We start from the raw sequence: 21,997 nt of genomic DNA, 5'->3' as shown, positions 1-21,997 counted from the left end.
CCCGTGGGCTGCCAATGTTGTCTTGGTTAGGAAGAAGGATGGGGCGAGGAGGCTGTGTGTCGACTACAGGGGTTTGAATGCACGAACCATAAAAGATGCATACCCGGTCCCTCGCATAGATGAGACATTGGACGAGTTGGGCGGCTCTCGGTGGTTTTCAACACTCGATTTGGCCTCCGGCTATTGGCAGGTTGCCCTTGACGAGGACGCCAGCCAGAAGTCAAGCTTTGTTGTGCGCAACGGGTTGTATAGGTGGAAGTGTATGCCATTTGGCCTATGCAACGCCCCGGCGACTTTTGAGAGGCTAATGGACAAGGTGATGGCAGGTCTCCAATGGGAGATTCTCTTGATCTATCTTGATGATGTAATTGTCTTCGGGAAGACCGTGGAAGAAGAGATACGGCGTCTCAGGGTGGTGTTCGAGCGGCTGCGCAAAGCTGGACTTAAATTGAAGCCCAGTAAGTGCAGTCTGTTCCAGCGGTCTGTGAAGTACCTCGGCCATATTGTGTCTGCCGAAGGGGTGGCGACCGATCCTGAGAAGGTATCAGCGGTGGCTGATTGGCCGGTTCCAAAGTGTGTCAAGGAAGTAAGGAGCTTTATAGGGCTCGCTTCCTATTACCGGAAGTTCATTCAGGGGTTCGCGGAGATTGCATCTCCGTTGCATGAACTGACGAGTAAGTCACGTGAGTTCCTGTGGACGGATAAATGCCAACGTGCATTTGAAGAGTTGAAACAGCGACTGCAGTCGAGCCCGATTCTGGCTTATCCGTTGGCGATTGGTGACTACGTCTTGGATACAGATGCGAGTGGTGATGGGATAGGGGCAGTGCTATCCCAGGTCCAAGATGGAGAGGAGAAAGTGGTGGCCTATGCCAGTCGCAAGCTGAGCAAGGCTGAGAGAAACTACTGTGTGACCAGGCGAGAATTATTGGCTGTAGTAGTTTATCTCAAACACTTCAGACAGTATCTGTACGGCCGTAAGATTACAGTGAGGACGGATCATGCAGCTCTGAGGTGGTTGCTCAACTTCAAAGACCCAGAGGGCCAGCTTGCGAGGTGGCTACAAGTGGTGTCTGAGTATGATGTGACAGTTCAGCATAGGCCTGGTCGCAAACATGGCAATGCTGATTGCTTGTCCCGTAGGCAGTGCAAGCAGTGTGGACGTGGTGGAGACCCTGGTAAGGTGTCTGGAACTGTTGAGGCTGGGGAGGGTTCTGTTGACCCAAAAGAGTCCGCAACAGAAGTCTCAGAGGTCGTTGGGTCAGCAGTGAGAGGCATTCTTGCCAAGCCTGGTGTATCCCAGGAGGATGTAAGGAATGCCCAGATGGCAGATCCTTGTTTCAAGTGGCTGATCGAGTTGAAGGAAAGTGGAAGCGGTTGGCCAGATTGGGTTGAGGTCTCGCACACTTCCAAGACCAGCAAGACCCTGTGGTCTATGTGGGGTCAGTTGGAGGTGCGCAACCGGTTATTGAGTCGAAGGTGGGAGTCCGACGATGGAAAGTCAATTCGTTGGCAGTTGGTACTACCAGAGGAGTACCGCAGGGATGTGGTCAATGAGTTGCATGGTGGTAGTGCTGGTGGTCATTTGGGGCTGAGGAAAACACTGGCCAAGGTGAAGTTGCGTTACTACTGGCCAGGAATGACTGCCGACGTGAGATCACACCTTCGCTGTTGTGAATTGTGTCAGAGGCGAAAGTCGCCATCGAAAAGGAGAGTTGCTCCTTTACAGCAGTACCGGGTGGGTGCCCCTGTTGAAAGGGTGGCCCTGGACTTGCTGGGTCCACTGCCCCGGAGTGACAGTGGAAACGTCTGGGTTCTTGTTGTGGGTGACTATTGCTCCAAGTGGATGGAGGCATTCCCGCTTCCTGATGCAAAGGCGGAGACGGTTGCAGCAAAGTTCGTTTCTGAGTTTGTGTGTCGTTTTGGTGTCCCCCAGGAACTTCACTCAGACCAGGGGACAAATTTCGAGTCTGCAGTTTTTGCAGAGATGTGCCGACTTCTTGGGATTAGGAAGACTCGGACGACGGCATATAATCCGAAGTCCGACGGCATGGTTGAACGTTTTAATAAAACGTTGGTGAACATTGTCTCCATGTTGATCGAACCAAAGAGGAAGCAGAGGGATTGGGATGAATGCCTGCCCTTTGCAACCTTTGCATACCGTTGTAGTCCGCAAGAATCTACTGGCGAGACGCCTAACATGATGATGTTAGGGCGGGAGGTGATGTTACCAGTTGACCTGATGGTAGAGTGTCCTGAAATTGAGGATGCTGTCGAGACTGATTTTGCTTTGGGGTTGCGACAAAGGTTGCAGGAGGCTCATAGCCGGGCCAGCGAGTGCCTAAAACAGAGTATCCGTCGGCAGAAGCGGAACTACGACCGCAAGGTTTCAGGAGGGGGCCTGGAAGAGGGCCAGTTTGTCTGGTTGTTTGATCGTTCCAGGAAGAGGGGCGTGTCGCCCAAACTACAGCTCCGCTGGAGGGGGCCGTACTTAGTCGTAAGGAAGTTGTCAGAGGTCACCTACCGGATTCAGTTAAAGAGGGGAAGTAAACCCTTTGTTGTTCACGCAGATAGGTTAAGACCCTATTGTGGAGACAAGCCGCAGCCGTGGGTGTACCAGCCAGGTACAGTGACAGAAAATTCAGGGGGTGATGCACCTGAGATTGCTGAAGTCCAATCCGCAGCAGGTGACAAAGAGGAACCTGGTGGTGAGGAATCAATGTTGATTCTGGAAACTAGCCAGGAGGAACCCGAGGTGACTGGTAGTGAGCCTCAGGTTGAAGTTAGGGAAGCTAAGGTCCCTAGGAGGTATCCTAGGCGGGAGCATAGGCTCCCAGTGAGATATCGTTAGAACCAAATGTCGGTTGAATTGTTTACTCATTGTTTCTTTGTAATTTGTACCTGCCCACCCACCCCTGAGCGGTAAGCCAAGAGGGATGCTTGCCGCCACTCTTGATGATCCTGTTCCGGGGTCTCCAGCATCAATGCCTTCTTTGAGTGTGCCCAGCGATGCTGAAGCGGAAGATCCAGTCATGGAGCAGGCAACGCAGACGACAACAGAGCCACAGAGGAAGAAGATGAAAATTGCCCTCATCGAAGAACGACACTTCAAGTTCGTCTTTCTAGATGGCCAGGTCGTGCGACGGGAGGAAAGCGTCCAGCTGTACAACAAGCCCGTCGATGCTGACCAGTTCAAGCTGGACCAAGCCGACTAAAACGTCGCTCCTACCGCTGAAACCCTCATTGGGAAAGGCAATGAACACTTAAATAATAGTTTGTAAATTTCTTAATTGAACCTTGATTGCTTATAACTGTTTATTACTCCTTTTATAACTGTTTTGTAACCTTTTGCTTGAGCCAAAGAGAAAGAAGACGTTCATATTTTTGCATGTTAGGAAAAAAACCTTTATTTTTAAGAGAGAAGAAAAATATATTTATTTTCACATGGTTTTACATTTATGTACTTTTACCTCATGTATTCCAAAAGCAAAATTGGAGTGTTTGCAATTCCAGTAAACCTCATGTATTCGGGATATTATAATTAGATAAGTCAACCTCATGGACCCCAAAATTATAATTGTATAAGTAAACCTCTCCACGATGTACTGCGAGGTTTATTAGAATGTATAAAAGACTTAAGGGTCCACACTGTTTCTTTATTGATTTATTTAAGCTGTTCAGGCCGGGACGGCCTAAGCTTAGCTGGGTCCTGTGTGGCGAAACAGCCTGTGGACTGACGCAAGTTTAGTAATACATGTCTGGTTCCCTGACGCGCGGCGCATCCATTGGCGCGTAGTCAGTAATTTGGTAGTTAGTTCGTCTCCAGACGTCGTGGTAGAAGCATCGCAGTGAAGATAGAGCGAAACGCTAATTCAGCCTCACACACAGCTGGCGGGTTGTGCAGCGCGGTGTTCGGCGATCTGTCGAGGGCAGCGAGCGGTGAGACCTCAGAATATTTGTCAGCAAGCTATCACTTATAATAAGTGGGATTGAGTGTCAGTTTGGTGGCTGTAGGTTGAGCAAGAGTGGTGTGAGACGCTTAGGCCTGTGTGGCTTGTGCAACAGTGTTCTCACTACGTGGGATTGGGTTGCTGGAAGCCTGTCGGCCTGGTCGCATGTGGTCACACTGAGGTTCACTCGGAGCTCCGTAACCTAAGCCGAAGCTTGCATGTCTTGGGGTTCGCTACGAGGTTACTCCTATGTTTATTGGGCTAGTGTGTGCAGTTGCATGACATTGTTACTGTTGATCATACTAGGTGCCACAGTGAGGGTTATTGTCGCTGTGGGTTACTTGTGGTAATACACGAGGGTTATTACACAGTCTTTATGCTTATGTTCCATGATCACTTGCATAAATGGATTGCTGTGTTGAGGTTTATTAGTCACAGACCTGGATGCACAGTTGAAGCTTATACATGTACTGTGAGGTTGACTTGGGTCGATAAAGCAGTTGTTGTTGTTGCTCTCTAAGACACTATGTGTACTGAGGTTTATTGAGATTTACCTGACTTGGTAGATTGGTAGCCACGTTGATTGTCATTCCTTTAGAGTTGGTATATTTCCAACAAACGGACAGGCCTAAAGTCTTCCGTTCGTGACATAATCCCCCCTCGTGTGTACATAGCCGCTCATGTGCATGTGAGGTTTATTAAATAATTTTGTGGGATTGCCCCGCCCGCTGTTGGTGGGTACTTCGGTGTTCGTCGACCGGCGGGCGACGGCGAGTGTCGCCGCCACACTATTCAGGCAAGGATACCGAGTATCGAAGTACCTTGGCAACAGAATGGGGCTACCGTTGGTCCACCGACCCATGACCTTGCCCCCGTCACAAATCAGTGTAAAGTTATCAATAGAGAATCCATCCGCCAACGAATCAAGCCTAGCTGTACGTCCGTTCCGGGGGGGGGGGTTGTGAGAGGTGACTTGTCTGGCCATGGAATTTTGAACGGGGGAGGGTGCTGACATAAAAATGACACTATGTGAGGGCGATGTTTTTGATACAGATGTACATTTATTTTGTAACAACTTATTACTTTCCTGCAAAAGTTGATATCAGCTTTTTTGGCTTTTAAAAATTGTTTTCCCTGTTTTTAGTGCTATTGAATACATGTTGGTTGTTGGGACGTCCCGAAAAATTCTTCACAATCCACCTTATATTTTTTCTCATCATGAAAATGTGGGGGATGATTTAATAGTCCACCCCCAGGGATTTACGCCAATGCCATTGCATACATTACGATGTAGGATGAAATCGAAAAGAAAAGAAACTTGTGGCTGTGGATAAAACGATTGGAAAGAACAGCTAGTTACTGTTGAGTTAATGCAGTAAAACACCTGTACAAAAAATCGCCGTTTAAGCTATAAAATAACCGTAGCAAAAGGAGGAATTGGGCACAGCAAAAAAGCGGGGGTATGCTCCCCTTTGGGATAAGCCGCTGGGGGCTGCCCCAGAGTGAGCACGCTTAACCTCTGGTACCTGTAATACATGTACTCGCTTTGCTGGAATCTGCCCGACAGTTTCGGAAGTGAGGGTTGGGGGGGGCTGATCCAGGAATCTTCCCGCAGGAGGGGCCAGGCCTATTAGATTGTTACGGACAGGCAGACCCAATGAATTACACTGAATCACTTACCTCAGTGGATGCCATCTCTCTTTTATTGCATCAAATTATTTTAAATTATTTTTCGAGGCGTCAAAGAAGGTGACAAAACGACAGTGCTAAGGCTTTAAACGGTGGGGAGGCACCCTTGGCCGACCCTACGAAGACGAAATTCCTTGCTTTTTACACCTTTTGTTAGCAGGCTTATATTATAGTCCAGTAAAAGATAGGGTTTTTTTAATTTAAATACAAAACGTGAACTGAGAAAGATTTCTCTGCAGAAAGTTATTAAAATTCATTCAATTATTTTTCGGTCACATGAAAAGGCCGACTTACTTTCTGTGATATAACATAAAAAGTGTAGCAGCAAAATAAATGCTCATAAAACTGTCATCCTCTTAGAAATAAACTGAGGTGTTTATTCATTTTGATTCCAAAACGGGTTTGAACTTTGAACCATTGTTTTTACATCTTACAAATGTCCGAATTAATGAGCACAACAAAATGCTAATCGTGTTTAAACTTCTAACAAAAGTTGAATAATCTGGCTTCTATACAGACAAATCGAACATTTAAAACTAACATCTCTACCCTAAACGAGATTAACCACATTTCTGTTAATTATACACATTTCAACCAAATTATACCTTACTGTAGATAAGAGATCAGCATGTGTTTCAGTGGTACCACTACATCGTGACCATGTAACTGTAACACGTACCATATTTACAAACTGGAGACAACTTTCTGATCAAAATCCAGAAGTTGGACAAAAGCAACCATATCTTCATCACTACCGCATATTCAAAATACTGAATGTTCCCGTGTGTGGCCAGTTATAACTACATGTACCTGGTTACAACACTTCTCTGCAATACGTCAACAGAGAGTCCTTTGATGCTTGTTGAGTATTATACATGTATGTTCATATGCTTACACTCTTAATGTTCAACGCTTGGGCAAATTAATCCAGACATTGTCGGAGGCACAAGAGAGGGGTTTACCCACACTGCTACTTGTTCACTGTGAAAAGGTAAAGTTGTTCAACTCGGAAGAAAAAAATCTTCTAGAAGTCAAGATTTTTCAGGAACACACACAAGCAAGATACTAACAAATGGAACACATTTTTAGGTCGCACACTGATTAACATTAAATATCCCGCAGTAAAAAACAATTCAGCAAATTTACATGTATTGGTTCCAATTATTTGATGTATTCGTTTAGCTCGTGAGCAATGGGAGAATGTGCATTCACTAATTGTTAGGAGTGATCTTCAGGTGGACTCTCACAGCTAGCCACCAAAAGCTTCTGGGATGATTACAACTTGGCAAAAAGGCAGCTCTCAATTTCAAAAACGGCTCGTTTCCAGCGACTCGATTGGGTAGATGCATGAATGTCCTGATGTCTGGTCTGATCATAGAGCAAGGGTCTGATCAACCCTGCTTGGCTGATTAACCAGACCTGTGATCTGACCTGTTGACATGACAAACTTGTCTGGCCTACTGACCACACTAAATGGCCTGACCAGACCTACTTGTGTGGCATGCTCATCAGCTTACCTGACCCTGTTAACCTGGCCTGCCATTCGACCACCTGATCTAACAAGTTGATTAGCTGGTCTAGACAAGTGACCACACAAACTGACATAACCTAACCTGGTAAGTTTGGGCAGTGGCCAGGAACTGTTTTGGCATTATGAAGCTTTGAACGTTATTGGTTCTATTCAAAATCAATAACATTATGCATGGCAAAATCCTTCCCCGCTCAAACGATGGACAGAATGCCCATTTCAGCTAGAAACAGAAGCTAGGTATATGGTCTGCTGACAAATTCTGCACTCATCCAATGACCTACTTGGAAAATGCAACCTTTTCAACAAAGGAGACAATTTGGTATGTGTATTTTCAAATTTCATTGTAGTCTAAATCATGATGCAAAGCAGTTATTGTACACAGTAAGAAATGTTAGGTTAGAAAAAATGCAGACACAGAAAATACTGAAAAATGACACGATTCTCTCAAAAAAACAAAGTCCTACCCTCTACATCTACACACTTTTGTCTAAAATTTAAATGAGCACTTACATATGAAGAACAGAAATTATTTGTACAGAATCTGAGCGTTGTTGTTTTTCTCTCCTTGGCTTGAAACTAACATCTAAAATGTTGAACGCTGTGATACATCTTTGAAAGTTGTAAGGAAAAAGTTTGAACAGACTCCAGTCCTGTAAACTGCTATGAACTGAACTACATTTATACATGTACATGTAGTTAGCCAAAATTCTCTTTAAATAAATGTTACAACCTATAAACTGCGACATCACAGACAATGTTTACAGTGAAGGTCTCCCATTTTCTGTTCTTTTAACAGAGGTATTTATCAATAATACAATGTTACTTTTACAAAAAAGAGTTAGATATTCATGTAGAAGACAAACCTTTGGACTTTCATCTAGAAGGACATTTTTGTCATGACTGGGACAAGGCCTTGAAATTGTTTTGTAAGTATGGATGCCCTGGGGACTGGAGATGTGTGGATAAATATATATGTGGAAAATAAAGATGGCTCACTCCTTACCAAATAAGGGTGCTCAGAAAAAAAAGTAGGTGGAGTACCTGTCATTTTCAGCACACAGTGCAGTGATAACATTTGATTAAACATTTGATAATTTATGTTAGGTAACTTTGTAGCTTAGACATTGTAAACAGAGAGGCAAGGTTTGTGCGAAGTACCTGTGGATGAACTTTCATGGGATTCCCCCCCCCCATGGAATTTTGCTGTGGAATTATGACATGTCCTCATACACACAATCAACACAAACTCCTAAAATTTCTCTATACAAAAAACAAGCAACCCTAAGCTTCCTCAGACTTGGACCCACTTTCAGGGCACTGCTAAACACAAGATTTTTGCAGTAAGCACAACAAATGGCATGATTACATCAGAGGAAAGATTTTCTTAACTTTGTGATGAAACAATGGATATATATGTGCACACAATAGTTGGCACAACCACGCCAAAACCCGCCATGTAATAGTGCTTACAAAATTCTGTACTACAGTAAGCAGTATTTTGCTGTTAAGCCGTGTGTTGAAATTGAGGCCCTGCCCCAATGAAAATGCTAAATGTTTCAATTATTTCTTGGTTAAACAAGTCTTAAAGAACTCAAATTATTTTTCAATAATTTCTACCAAATATCTGTGCTCTTTTAGTGTTACTTCCGGTTTTTAAAATTTAACATTACTCAGTAGTATCCATGGGGGTTATTCGGTGAAGTTCGGGCACAGTTTGTTTCGGCGTCCCTTGTTACATCGGTAACTTTTATTGCCCATTATTTTCACATTACAACAGATTAAGTCATTCTTATTCGGCAAAGATGAAGCACACCACTACAAGAACCTAGCAAGATTTAGAACAATGTCAATTTAGAATACACATGCAAGGACAAAAGATATTTATTTTCACTGATGTAACAAGGGACGCCATCACAAACTGCGCCCGAACTTCGTGGAATGACCCATATACACTTTTGTGATGATTGTGAAATGTTTTACATTTACACTGAAAATCAAGAGTTTTTTACTTTTTAGACTTGAAATAAAAGAAGCATAAATACAATAACAGTTTCTACACAAAACAACTTTTTTTTCACACACACACAAAAGCAGTCCTGTGAAGTCAAGCAAGACTTACCAATTCAGGCATCCTGTCTTAACTTCAAACGAATCATTCTTCCATTAAACAACCCTTAAATCCTTTACAGTCCACAGGAAGTTTCATTGGAGTGATTTTGCAAGTTGGGCGAGGTTGATCCCTACCAATATTGCTTGACCCCCAACTCAGTACCCCCTTGGAAATGCACAAAATATGGGCCACTGGTTCCCTGCAGTGCCCGCACGGAGGTTTTGGGAGGAGTTACTAATGTTACCGTCCAATATTGCCATATGAAGGATCAGGTGAGAGGAACTGTGAGCTGCACACAAGTTTGTGCAGTGTTTTCCAGTTTGCGATGGCATGCATGCACAAGGGAAACAAGGATTAGCAGAATCACAACATGCATGCCTGAAGTATGCAGCAAGATTGCCATTCTACAAACATTAACCTGTAAAGTAACCCAACATTAACACTGCTTCTGGTGACACTTTTCAGTCACTGAAATTCAATGAGTATCACATAACTTGGGACATTCTTTTTCAGTATATTACCTATTCTAGACAGAAATGTGTGGTACTCCCATTAGAGGAGATGTAGGGATGTAAGGCTTGCTATGTGATGATGTCTAACATGACTGGTATGCAATCATTGGTCGTGGCAGATCACTTTGATAACAACAGAATGTACAGTAGATTGGACTGGTTCCAAGACTTAAGAAGCTCCTTGAATGAAACCAGCTGAACCAACATTAATAGAATGTTCAGGTGATAGTTATGTACATTGCCACGAAAACAGTAAGCGGGCCGAGACTGATGAACTCAAATAACAAAAACAAAAAACCTTGATGAGTGAAGACTTGGGTCAGATTTCAAAAAGGTGAAGACAAACTCATTTTGGTTGAAAACGATCAGCCTGGGCTTTAATTCTCTTTTCATATTCCGTTGGGTTGTTTCTGCAGAGAAAGAGACATATTGAGATTGGAATGTGTCCCAAAGAAATCACATACATTACTCTAAAAACTGATCAAAATACAAGTCAGAGAAACGTGCAATATAAAATACAGTAAACTCCGACTAAGTTAGCATCGCGTAACTCGTCACATCAACCTTTTGACAAAAGTCTCGATCGTCTGTAATGTATTCCATTGAAAATTTCATTTCTAAGTTGGCATTTATAAGTTGTCATTTCGTATAAGTCGGCGTGTTTTTCTCAGTCCCTTTTCCACAAGACTACAAAAGTTCCTTTGTGCAAGTCGGCATTTTAAAAAAATGCTGCTTCGGTATCAGTTTCCTTCACCGTGGTTGCCAAGAAGTGTCAAGTGACAAGTCCTGTGTGCGCGCGGCCAGCATGAGCACATCAATACCAGTAACCCCTCTAGTGCTACATGCATGCGCTCTGTCCATTTTGGGGGTCGCCTTGTTGAACATAGTCTGTTTCCCTGCCCAAATATTCCATATGCAGCAAGGTATGAGACGGAGAGAACCCCCCTGCTTTGAGTTGGTCATTGTCTCGCAGGAATCTGGGGAATTCCTTTCAGACATCTTGGGGGGATGTGTTAAGTAACAATAGTCTGGAATGTGTATAGGGCTTGGATATGTTGGGGGGGGTACCCCTCGGTCTCATTTCTTGCTGGGTATAAAATATTCCCAGACGACCATTGATAATGATTCGTTGGGTAGTCAGAATCATTGGGTCTGGTATCCAGACTGTATTGAATGAACTTAACCAATGTGTGTGAGTGGATGAGTGTATGTTTTCTGTACTGTAACTGTATCACGTACATACGTACTGCACTGTTGAGTCGTGATGTGATATGCAAGTGGCTAGCCGTCCTTGTTTACTCCTTAGGGGCACATGATCAACTATCAAATTTGCAGCCCATGAGGATAATAATCAAGAACAAATTTGCTCGGATCGACCATGGACATAGAAATAAACCAGGGTAAATTAGAGCCATTGAATAAAGGCAAGGAATCATAATGTACATAGGCAGTACACGAGTACATGTAAGTATAAGTCGGCAAAATGACGACTTACAGCACAAGTTGGCATTTGCGTAAGTCGTCATAATTTCTTGAGTCCCGAGAGTGCCGACTTAGCCGGAGTTTACTGTCTTGGCACAAAAACAATGTCTGCATTATACTAATACACATTTTTATTTCTATGCTAGCACAGATTTATTTTGTCTTAAGGTCCAATGTAAAAAAGGTTGTCTGTGACACATTTCTGCAACACAAATGCTGACTCATTCTGGCCCTTAAGTCTCCAACACCACAATTTCTGATGGAATTTCAGGCTCTTCATGGTGAAAGACAGCAACAGGTGGAAGGGCTTGCGGTAGCACCATACGAAGGAATATATCTCGCTTATGAGTATGTGTGGTTCTGACGTCTCCTGACGACGGCCTGAGCACGCAGTCCGAAACGTTGAGTATACTCCCGGTTCTCTTCAGAACCACACATACTCATAAACGAGATATATTCCTTCGCACGGTGCTACCGCAAGCCTTTCCACCTGTTACCACAATTTCTGTCTTCTGAAGCTTTACATATCACTCCAGAACAGTCTCCAGATGGTGTACCTCAAGGCATCTTTTGTTTCTGAATGATCGGTGCTGCCAAACACACATATACAACACATACATGTATATACAACATATTTGTGCACATTCAATTGAAAATTCTCAGTGCTAACACCATGCCATTCATGTATGAAGCAGTGCACAAAATTCATTTGCTTTATTCACACTTCTACTAAAGTGAAACTCACGTAAATATAGTGTAGGCCTCCGCCTGTGCCGGATCTTTGATGTTCGGCTCATCAAGCAAAGCTTGTATCCCTGTAAGAATCTAGAAAATAACAACATGATTGGAAGACCTTCTGACCAATAGACTTTATTCCTAGAGAAGCCATTTTTGATAGTGCTCCCTGAATCTATCACATTCAATGTTATCTGGTCAATTGGAAGGTGCCAGACTATTATGGGTTCCAAGCCTTACTGTCAGTTTCTTTTTAACCCCTTCGCACCGGGACACGGATAGAGCCGCCATAAAAATTGAGATCCTCAGCCCACTTTTCAGCTATTATTCTAGGCCCACGCTCGAGCGAATGTGGTGAAAAAAGGCAGACCCTGGCTCTTGTATATATGGTGATTGGCCTTTGTGTGTAGCCCAGAAATGAAAAGACCGAATTTGCTTCATAATCACCAGCTTCACAATAGTTCCCACTTTGAAAAGAGGCAACGGGAATGTGGAAGCGTGAGTAGAGGCGTATGCCACCGAACAATCAGCCTTTTCACTGTGTAATTCAAAGCGTGCAGAGCACGCAGGGTCACAAACTGAGAATTTGCGGTTTGGCAGGTGGCCTTCGTGGCCAAGCGAGGCAGGAATTCTTGTTGTCGGCTTTCGGAAAGAAATTCCCATCGTCAAGGGGTTAATAGGGTTTATCACAAAATTTCAAATTATTCAGAAGACAAAACTAGCATTAATTTGTTATAAACTTTTACTTCAACGCTGTGATTTTTACTCTCAGGTTCCAAACACGAAAAGTTAACATCACTGTCAATTGAAAAGAGCCAACATACAAATACAGTCTATTGCATTACCTGTCTTATTGTAACTGTTGGCCTCCAGTCTTTCTCTTCATCTAATATCGACAAGCAGACTGTACCCGAAGGGTAAACATTGGGATGGAACAGTGGAGGTTCAAATTTACCTGTAAGATGAATGAACAAGTAGCTATGATGAACTTCAAAGAGCATTGTTAAAAAAGCATTCTCGAACCTCATTAATAAGAGCACTGTTAATACAACATTGTTCCTTTAACGGGGAACTTGTAGGCCCAAATCCTTTGTTCTTCATTGTTTTCATTCCTGATAACATAAGGTTGCTGTTTTAACAAGGTAATCGGAGAAGACAAAAGAACCTCTTACCACTGAGGTTGGACTGTAACTGGAGATCAATTTCCATTAGCCACTTCAAGCCGGGGCATTTTTCAATGTTGATGATGCTGGGCCGGCATAATTATCATTTTTCCGTTTTCAAAATTCTTCAAAAATTCATCATTTCACTTAACGGACGTTAAAGCCGCACGAAGTAATCTTTAGGCACTATTCTAAGTTGACAGTTGACCTTCATTGACGCCCGAGTATTTCAGCCAGGCCTGAAGCCTTGTAAAAAGAGCTGAGATTGTGCGGTGTTATGTAACTTTCTTTTGTTCACGAACATGGCTCAGTGCACTGCTGACCTCTTTTCAACAGGGGCCAGATTAGCGTGCAGCGGTGATGTGTGGCTCATCACTGCAGTGGTGGAGTGCTTTTGTCCCCGGTGGTAATCTACTCGCTATAAATATCCCAAACCCTGGTATAAGGTTTCAAAACAAGACTTGATTATCGCCACTTTTGAGAGTGAAACATGCCAATAATGCCCAGCAGCCTGGTCTTTTGTTCGGAGTACGGTCTTTTGTTACAGGGCCCCGTTTCCTTTGTCCGAGTTCAAAGACCCCAGCCACGCATATAAAGCATACGTCTCCGATTCCGGAGTCCCCGGCAGGAAGTGTTTAAGCATTATTTGTTTAATTGAAATAATTATTATTATTTATTTGGCCAAGACAATAGACATGACAGGATAACACAGAACAATTGGTACAGTACAAAACAGATCGGTACTCCCAGATGGGCCAGGGGCAGCAAAAGCAATAAATCTACTGTGATCCGTAGATCTGCTGCCCCACGGAATGGAAATTTTATGACTGTAACAGCCTCTTCCACAGGGCAGGTCGACCTTTCAAGGTGATAACTTGTAAAGTTTAGCCATGATGTGAGCGTATGCTATGTCGTATGCATGTATGTATGTTTTGCGAAGGACCAAATTCATTTCTTACATTTTGGTGGTGATGAGGGGTAGTCATCTTTGAAGATCATCCTCAAGAAATATGACCCCTTCTCCCAAGCCGTCTGTTCAAACAGAGCAAAAGAAGTGTACGTGTTAGATATCTAACTACGCTGAAAGATTTTCATAATGCAGGAAGGAATGGTACAGGCTCTGTCAATTCTAACAATAACTATGAGTGAAACCTGTATAAGGTCACAAGAAAGAGTCTGAGGTCGACGACAGCTCCGAAACCCGGTTCATTTTCAGGAGGATAAACAGAGTATACTGGTTAGTACCTCAAAAATACCTTCACAACCAGTTCTTTTCAGAACCACACTTCATGGTTGACCTCGAAAGCTATCATCTGCCTTAGTGTTAAACAATGCAAAACCTCAAACCATACTTGACCCTCCTATGCAAAAATGCATTCTCAACACAGTTGTCCTATCAGTCAAAATCAGTCAAGTGACATATGATATGTCCATGTATCGTACAGGGAAAGTGGAAGGAATTTTGGATTGTTTTTTAACGGTTACAGCAAAAGGAATTAATGATGAGTCTTGCTTTACCGCTGATTCGACAATTTCCACCAATGGTCAGGTGTTGCGCATTCACTGGGGTTCTGATATAATATCATTTGGAAATGTAAGTGTTGAGGGGAAGGGAAAGAACAATGCAACTTACCCCTTTCTTTCCTGGAATTGCTGGAGGAATGAAGTGAAAGTAGTACATCATCAATGCTATAATGTAACTTAGTGTGACCTTTATCCCTGATAAACATCTTCAAAGCATTATGATGTTTCTTGGCATTTAAAAGAAATGTGTCTCAAACAAGCCATGACATTTAACCAACAATATTGAATCACAGGACCAATGCTTTCATAAAGGGTCTTTTTCCTTAAACCTAACAGTCCTCACACCTCTGATTTTCATATGATTTTACTTACACTCTAGGGGTCAGGGTTAATAACCTCACATGCATGTTACAGACTAAAGCGGTCCAAAACAAAGTTGACAAAACAGTCTCAATAACCTTTTTTTTTCAAAGCCAAGTTCCGACGATATGTGTCATATAGTGGCAATGCCACATGAAATCTAACAGCGATGACTTCCTTGCTCATCCAACTCAACACAAACTTACCACATTCCCAATTCATCAAATTCAGCGTCCCGTCAGCGTGCTTTGTAGGTTTAGCAACAAATCCCTTTAAGAAGACGACGCAAATACAAGGTTCACAGTCAGAAACAAAAATTCTTGATTGTTTAGTGACAAAAGGGACCATGAAAGGAATTTCAAATGAACTTATATTCAGGGGAGGTTAAAGTGAAAATTGGAATAAAATAATAGATAACTTTGACGTGTTTTTTAAAAGTGCAAGATTTTTTTATTCACCAAGGCCAGACTAAATCCTGTCATAAGAGGGTGCAGCTATGATATCAACATAAGCATTCAAGTTTGTGGCATACACTAAAGTGAACTACACGTAAGAAGTACTAGCTTATTAAATATACCAATAACACAGGTGTTTTTCCCAAATGACCTCTTGGCTGTGTCCTGCTCAACATAATTTTCAACCAATTTGTAGCCATTTTCAGGAAATCTCATGGTCTTTCAGCTTGTATGTACTCAAACTCTGCAGAAGATGGTCTATGTATAAATGTGTACATATCAAAGATCATATAGCGCCACGTAGCAATGAAAGATGGAGAACTTCATCGTGAATACGAATACCTGTACATTTATAAAACGTCGCAATCGCATGGGTGCCATTTGAGCAAGAAATATGCCTACGCAGTGCGCGCCACGCTACATGTATATGATCTTTGGTACATATTTTCAACAGGAAGGCTTAATTATACATGTAAGGTGTAATGAAATTAAAGTGATGCCTTAAAACAATACAGTCGAACCTTATTAATAAGAGGTCCTTCAGACCTTGTAGATTATCTTGTATAATCAGGAAACAATAAAAAAAAGGATTCAGGCCTAAAGATCTCGTTTTATTGCAGAATTAATAAGGTTCAACAGTATTTGTGCTCACAAACAGCTTCAAAGTTCAATAAGCACAAGGCTTGAGAACACTTATTTCAGTAACATTGATTACTCCGTACCAAGTTTTAACAAGTGTTACAGTCTTGCATGCACAGGTGTACTTACAAATGGATGAGACTTTCTCCAGGCTTTTCTTTCCTGTGCTAGTCGTGTCTGTGCGATACCTGCTATCCCTCCAGACACGCCCGGTGCAATGCCCGCTGGTAGGCAGGAACTACTGACAGGCATTTGCCCGCTCATCATTTGCCTAGTATTGGCGGCGGCGTTCTGTAAGTTGTGTGTAGCCTGCATGGTGCAGGTTGGATTCTTGACTCTACTTGTGACGCCTTCGGCAATTGAGGAAATCCCAAAAAATTCGGTGAGATTTTTTCCCCCTCCTTGACGTGTCACACATCCACAAGATGTACAACCTAGAGAGAAAACTGGCTTTGTTACGTGAGCATCTGCATAAAGATCATTTGGCATATTCTTTATACAATGGACCACAAATCAACTTCCCATGTCATTTTTCAAAACTTCTAAAAGAGTGACTTTGATCATGTAAAATACAAATTAGCACCTTCAGATCAATAAAAATGATTATTTGGGGATAATTAGGCATGCTGTGTACATTTGGTGTACATGTACATTTGGTTGGCTACCAGTGCAAATCAAATGGAGTTGAATTCATGTAAAGTTTTACGTCAAAGTATTTCCACCAGAAGACTTGATTTCAAAACCCCTCTCAACGAGGAGAATTCAGTATATTTTTCAAATGATGTATTTTAAAGCGCCCAAGAAATAACTTTTAAAAAATATAAGCCATTAAAAAAGAGCACAAAATTGACAGAAAATGATGAGAAAAGTTTGGCTGTCTTCATTCTCTTACCGTTTACGATCACTCTCACTATACCAGCATATCTGCCAGATCTTATACATGTACCTTTTCAACCACCGAAAATAATCTTCCAGTTTGGCTGCATCAAAAATGTATAATGAGTACAATATGTTCGTTGCAAACGTCATATTTGAAAGAATTTTGATGATGCTCAAGAATTTTGACAAAAAATGCATGACATTCGAGAATGCTGAAAACCCTGTCACATGTAGTGCTTGAAAATTCCATGCACTATGTTCATTTTGCCAGTTATTCTGCAGATATTCCTGCTGAAAATTAAATTAAAATCAACAACTCTGCGCATTAGATTTTCATCATGAATTGTATTTAATGTCTCAGACGTCATTTTTTTGCGAACGTCATTCAGTATGAAAGAGCTTCTTTTGAGAAACCTTGGTATGGAGAGAAAAATCCCGGAACGTCGCCATTCCGTGGATGGACTCATAAATATTGAATGAAAAAGAAGCACACTATCTGGGTTGATGTCAGAGGTCAAACAGCCCACAATACAGCAAAACGTTTCTCTAACGTGACCATGAGATAATGATGGAAGCTGGAAAATCCCCACAATCAGTATTTTGGACTGCAGTTTTCAAAAACGTACTTAAAGAAAATGTGATCGGTGCAGTCGTAAAAGGATGATGGTTTGGAGGTGCTTTTTTGCACTTTTTTTAAAGCTTGTGTTGTGCGTCGATTCTGAATCGAATTGAATGACGTTCAAGACTGCAGACTTCGGGACCCAAATAATTGTGATAGGAATTTTTTAATTTCGTAATTATGGTTTTAATATAAATATTGTTTTAATGTAAATATTATCACCTTTCACCATAACTGTGTAAAATAACCACAGGGATTCTCACTCCTCGGTAAATTTTATTGGCTAGGATTTCAAAAGGTTGTTCACGTCCATAAAAAATGCTGACATTCGAGACTTTAAACCTAACAGTCCCGAATGCTACAAAGTACTACTTAGTAGTAAAATGTAGTACTCAGCCCTGTAAAAAGGACATGACATTATTATTCTCTAAAGCCATAAAATACAATAGAGAAGACAATATACCATACAATGCTGTGGCACTATGAATGCATGGTTTCATTGTTCTCTGTAGAAGTAACCAATGGAATAAACCTAGCCAGAAATAGTAATTTGTAGTGCTAGGTCCTTCAGGCTCAGAGTGTTGCAGAGTATTTTGTAGTACTGAGTACTCTAAGCCAAACAACACCGGTACTGTTAGGGTTAATGAACTCCAATTAAGTTGAAAGATGGGAACGGTCATCATTGTTCCAGATATCAGCCATGACTTCCCTCATTTCATCAGACATCGGGAATTAATTCACTGCTGTTCACTTTAGGAAAAATGAACCCCCAAAGTTGAACATTATCTAATGGTCCATATTCTGAGTTAAACATTAATTGGTGCACAAGATGGCCAAAGGTTTTAACAGTACCACATCATCTTCATGTAGTGATTTAACTGCAAGAAAAATATTGACTGCTGTACAGGTCAGGTGGTAAACCACATCTGAGTTATCAAATTACGACCAGCACTAACACACCCTGATATAGAAAAAGGCTACCAACACTGGCACACATGGCTTCCTTAGGTGACATCTAAAGTCAACTGCAGCCAAGTAAATTTAGTTGTGGCTTCTTACAAGCATATGGTGCCAAAGAATAAAAACTGGGACCACGACATTGTACATTTTTAGCTTGTTTCCATTAACCCTCCTACGCTGAAGTCACTCTTTGGGTGAGTTGGTAAGCCGCACAAAAACACACAGCCGTGTCATATTGTACACTACACCTACTATAATAAGTACAAACAGAGCAGCAAAATTCTCCTCCAAATATCTCGGTAATGAGGGGTAGGGAAAACGTGTCACCCAGCAGCGAATGCTTCCCTCAGTATTAAGGAGGTAAATGCTGCTTTCAAATGGGACACAAAATGAATAGATCTCAAAAATTAATTTGGTCATGTCTGGCCACTGTTTTACTGCACAAGTGTGGAGCCAAGGATACAGAGGCAGTCTAGGAGTTGACCCTTAGAGTCCTAGTTTAACCCTCCTTTGGTTTTACAGCACAAATAATAATAATAATAATAACACATTTCTTATATAGCACATCACATAGCACATCTCGATGCGCTTCACAGTAATATTATGAAATAAAGCAGTTAATGAAACAGGTGAGTTTTAAGTAGTGACTTAAATTCGTTATCATTTTTGACAGTTCTGATATGGTGTGGGAGAGAGTTCCACAGCGATGGTGATGCATACTTGAATGAACGATATCCATAAGTCTTAGTGCGAGTGACAGGTGTACTGAGCAGCAATGTTGAACTAGAACGGAGGGTGCGTTGTGGCTCGTATACTTGAATAAGTTCACGGAGGTATGCTGGTGCTGAACCATGGATGCATTTGTGAGTGAGGAGTAGAATCTTGAAAACGATTCGCTCATTGACAGGTAGGCAGTGAAGGCTGCAAAGAATAGGAGTTATATGTTGCCTAGATGATGAACGGGTAACAAGTCTGGCGGCTGAATTCTGAATGCGCTGAAGTTTGGAGGTTTGAGAATCAGGGATACAGTGTAGTAGACTGTTGCAGAAATCAAGGCGGCAAGAGATAAAAGCATGGACAAGCTTTTCCATCGTCTGTTTGTCAAGGAAATTTCGAATTTGTCCAATCTTGTGGAGAGCTAGATAAGAAGAGCGGCATATGTTGTTGACCTGGTTTTGCATTCGAAGGTTTGACGTGATGATGGTTCCAAGGTCACGGGCGCAGGTGACAGGTCTGATGCAGCAGTCAGAGATGCGAAGACTTTCAATTGGAGTATGGTGCTTAAACTGAGAGGTGATATGGATGACTTCAGTTTTGTCGCTATTCAATTTGAGTTTATTGGTAGTGGACCAAGATTGTATGTGTGAGAGGCATGACTCTAGTCGCTGAATGACGTCAGGACGCTGCTGCTCTGTCATGGTGACGTAGAGTTGAATATCGTCAGCGTAGATCATGCAGCTGACGCCGTATGATGCGATGAGATCTTCCAGTGGGGATGTGTACATTGTGAAGCATAGTGGACCTAGGACAGATCCCTGTGGCACTCCGGTATTAACATTATGGGAGGGAGATGAAATCTTATTGATTAGCACAGATTGTTGATGGTTTGCAAAATATGAAGTGAACCATTCCAAGTGCCCACAATCACTCTCTTGCAGGTGTTTTCTATATGGAACACAAACATGCACAGGTTCAGTGTGTTCACAGTTGGTTGCCAGCACAAAATGACCCAGGGTCTTTTGTGCAGTCCTCTTCACTGCATTTGCTTTACTGCACAATGATGCACATGAAACAGTGACGCACAGTTGTTGGGCAACACAAAAGTGCAATCTAATATTCCTGTGAGCATCTGTTGGTGCAGTGCACAACATGACCCAGCTGTGCTTCTTGGAGGTGTTTACCAAGTGACCCAAAGAGTGACTTTGGAGGAATGACCCATAGGAGGGTTAATACTCAGATTATTAATTAGCGTATTGTGTGCACAGTGTAAGCCAAACCTATGTTTAACAGCATTCTCACGGCCAGCATGATGTCATAACAGATTTTTAACACATGGTAAAAGGGCAAAATGACCATGAAAATAGTTGTAAATATCTAGAACTAAAGGTGCAACTTGTCTGAGTAACTTGGACTCTTTCAAATCGCCTTTTTTAACATATGGACATGGTTGGGCAATAGTGGAGTCAGAGTATCATCCATAGCCTTTCTCTTCCACTAATTCATTTCATTCAAAATAGGTTGTACCCCGAATCAAAATCCTCAGAATTCTCCAAACAGTCCTGAAACTGTCTAATGCACCCACTTCAGGATTCAGTGGGAATCAAAGATTCCAATGGTGGTGGTAAAATCTTCGGCGTTCCCTCTCATACTCATATGTGCAAATTTGTTTGCATACACAAATGTTTCTAAGTCTCTCCACTTTCTAATGACGCATTATTTGAATGATTTCACTCACACTGTTCTGTTAAAGGCAACATGCTTTCCTCTTAACGAGGAAAAGACGAGTTTTCTACAATTAGCAATCTAGTAGATTTTTTACAGCGTAAGAAGTGAACATACTGGTGCTCATAAAATTAAGCGGATATTTAGTTATGCCCACGGATGTCCCGGATAAAGTTTTCGAAACAGATCCCTATTAATCAAGACAGGGCCCAGTGTACGACGAAGGAGTATTCATTGGGCTCTTTTTACGGGTCTATGGTGGTGAGGTAGGCCTATCTAGAAATATCTGGAAGTGGACTGAATACAAAAACTGCAGTGTCAATTACTGACTCTAACGTTAGTCTTACAAAATCATGCATTTCTCAGTTACATGTGGCTTTACTTTGTTTACAATGTCTATTCTTGCCCATATATCTTTGCTTGTGCATGAACCACAAGCTTGGAGGACTACTTTACATAGGGGCGACTCATTCAAGCAAATATGACAAGTAAAATGCAAGTGAGTTCGTGGGGCGAGTTGTCAACAGAGTTTTGATCCTTGGGCTCAGCGGAGCGCGGAGGCGCAAGCACCAATCTATTTTCCTTGGTCTTATTTCCTTACCCGTATTAATATCAGTCCTAAAGTATCTAAGAGGAAATACAACACCAAGCCTTTGCCACAGCAGTTTAAATTTTAAGACAAGGAAACGTAAAAATACACAATTTTCATACTCACCACCAACATCAACAATGTCAGTAAGGAAAACTGCGTTTCACTTGCCCAAGTCGTATCGCGTACAATGTGTACCTGCACAATGTACAATAACATACATACGCACGGCCGTACCGCGTGAGGCGCGCATAAAAAGCAACGTTAATATTTTCCCTGGTTTTCCATATTTACATACAGAAGTTGAAGCCTTAAAAGCGGGAACCAGATCTATTCTCACTGGTCCCAAATAGATGAG

The 21,997-nt window shown here is 42.1% G+C and overlaps 1 protein-coding gene across 2 annotated transcripts; it reads right to left on the bottom strand.

Moving 5' to 3' along the window:
• Positions 1–5,990: 5,990 nt before the first annotated feature.
• On the bottom strand, positions 5,991–21,909 carry LOC110976120 (SUMO-conjugating enzyme UBC9-B-like). Of its 2 annotated transcripts, none has more exons than XM_022229140.2 (8): positions 21,766–21,909; positions 16,280–16,584; positions 15,263–15,326; positions 14,806–14,825; positions 14,132–14,204; positions 12,855–12,964; positions 12,020–12,099; positions 5,991–10,202 (listed from the first exon to the last, which is right to left on the bottom strand). In XM_022229140.2, the coding sequence occupies exons 2-8, from the start codon at positions 16,463–16,465 to the stop codon at positions 10,139–10,141; spliced, it is 597 nt and encodes a 198-aa protein (XP_022084832.2). In that variant the 5' UTR covers positions 16,466–16,584; positions 21,766–21,909; the 3' UTR covers positions 5,991–10,138. The 2 variants fall into 2 exon arrangements, with proteins under 2 accessions (XP_022084832.2, XP_022084833.2); XM_022229141.2 differs by having other exon boundaries at positions 16,280–16,596; positions 21,766–21,852.
• Between the last annotated feature and the right edge of the window lie 88 nt (positions 21,910–21,997).

The sequence above is a fragment of the Acanthaster planci genome, linkage group LG07 (assembly GCF_054643075.1).
Source record: "Acanthaster planci isolate LZ-2023a linkage group LG07, COTS_SCS, whole genome shotgun sequence".
Lineage (NCBI taxonomy): Eukaryota > Metazoa > Echinodermata > Asteroidea > Valvatida > Acanthasteridae > Acanthaster > Acanthaster planci.
The sequence above is the reverse complement of the archived record's forward strand: the minus strand, read 5'-3'. Positions and strand labels throughout refer to the sequence as shown.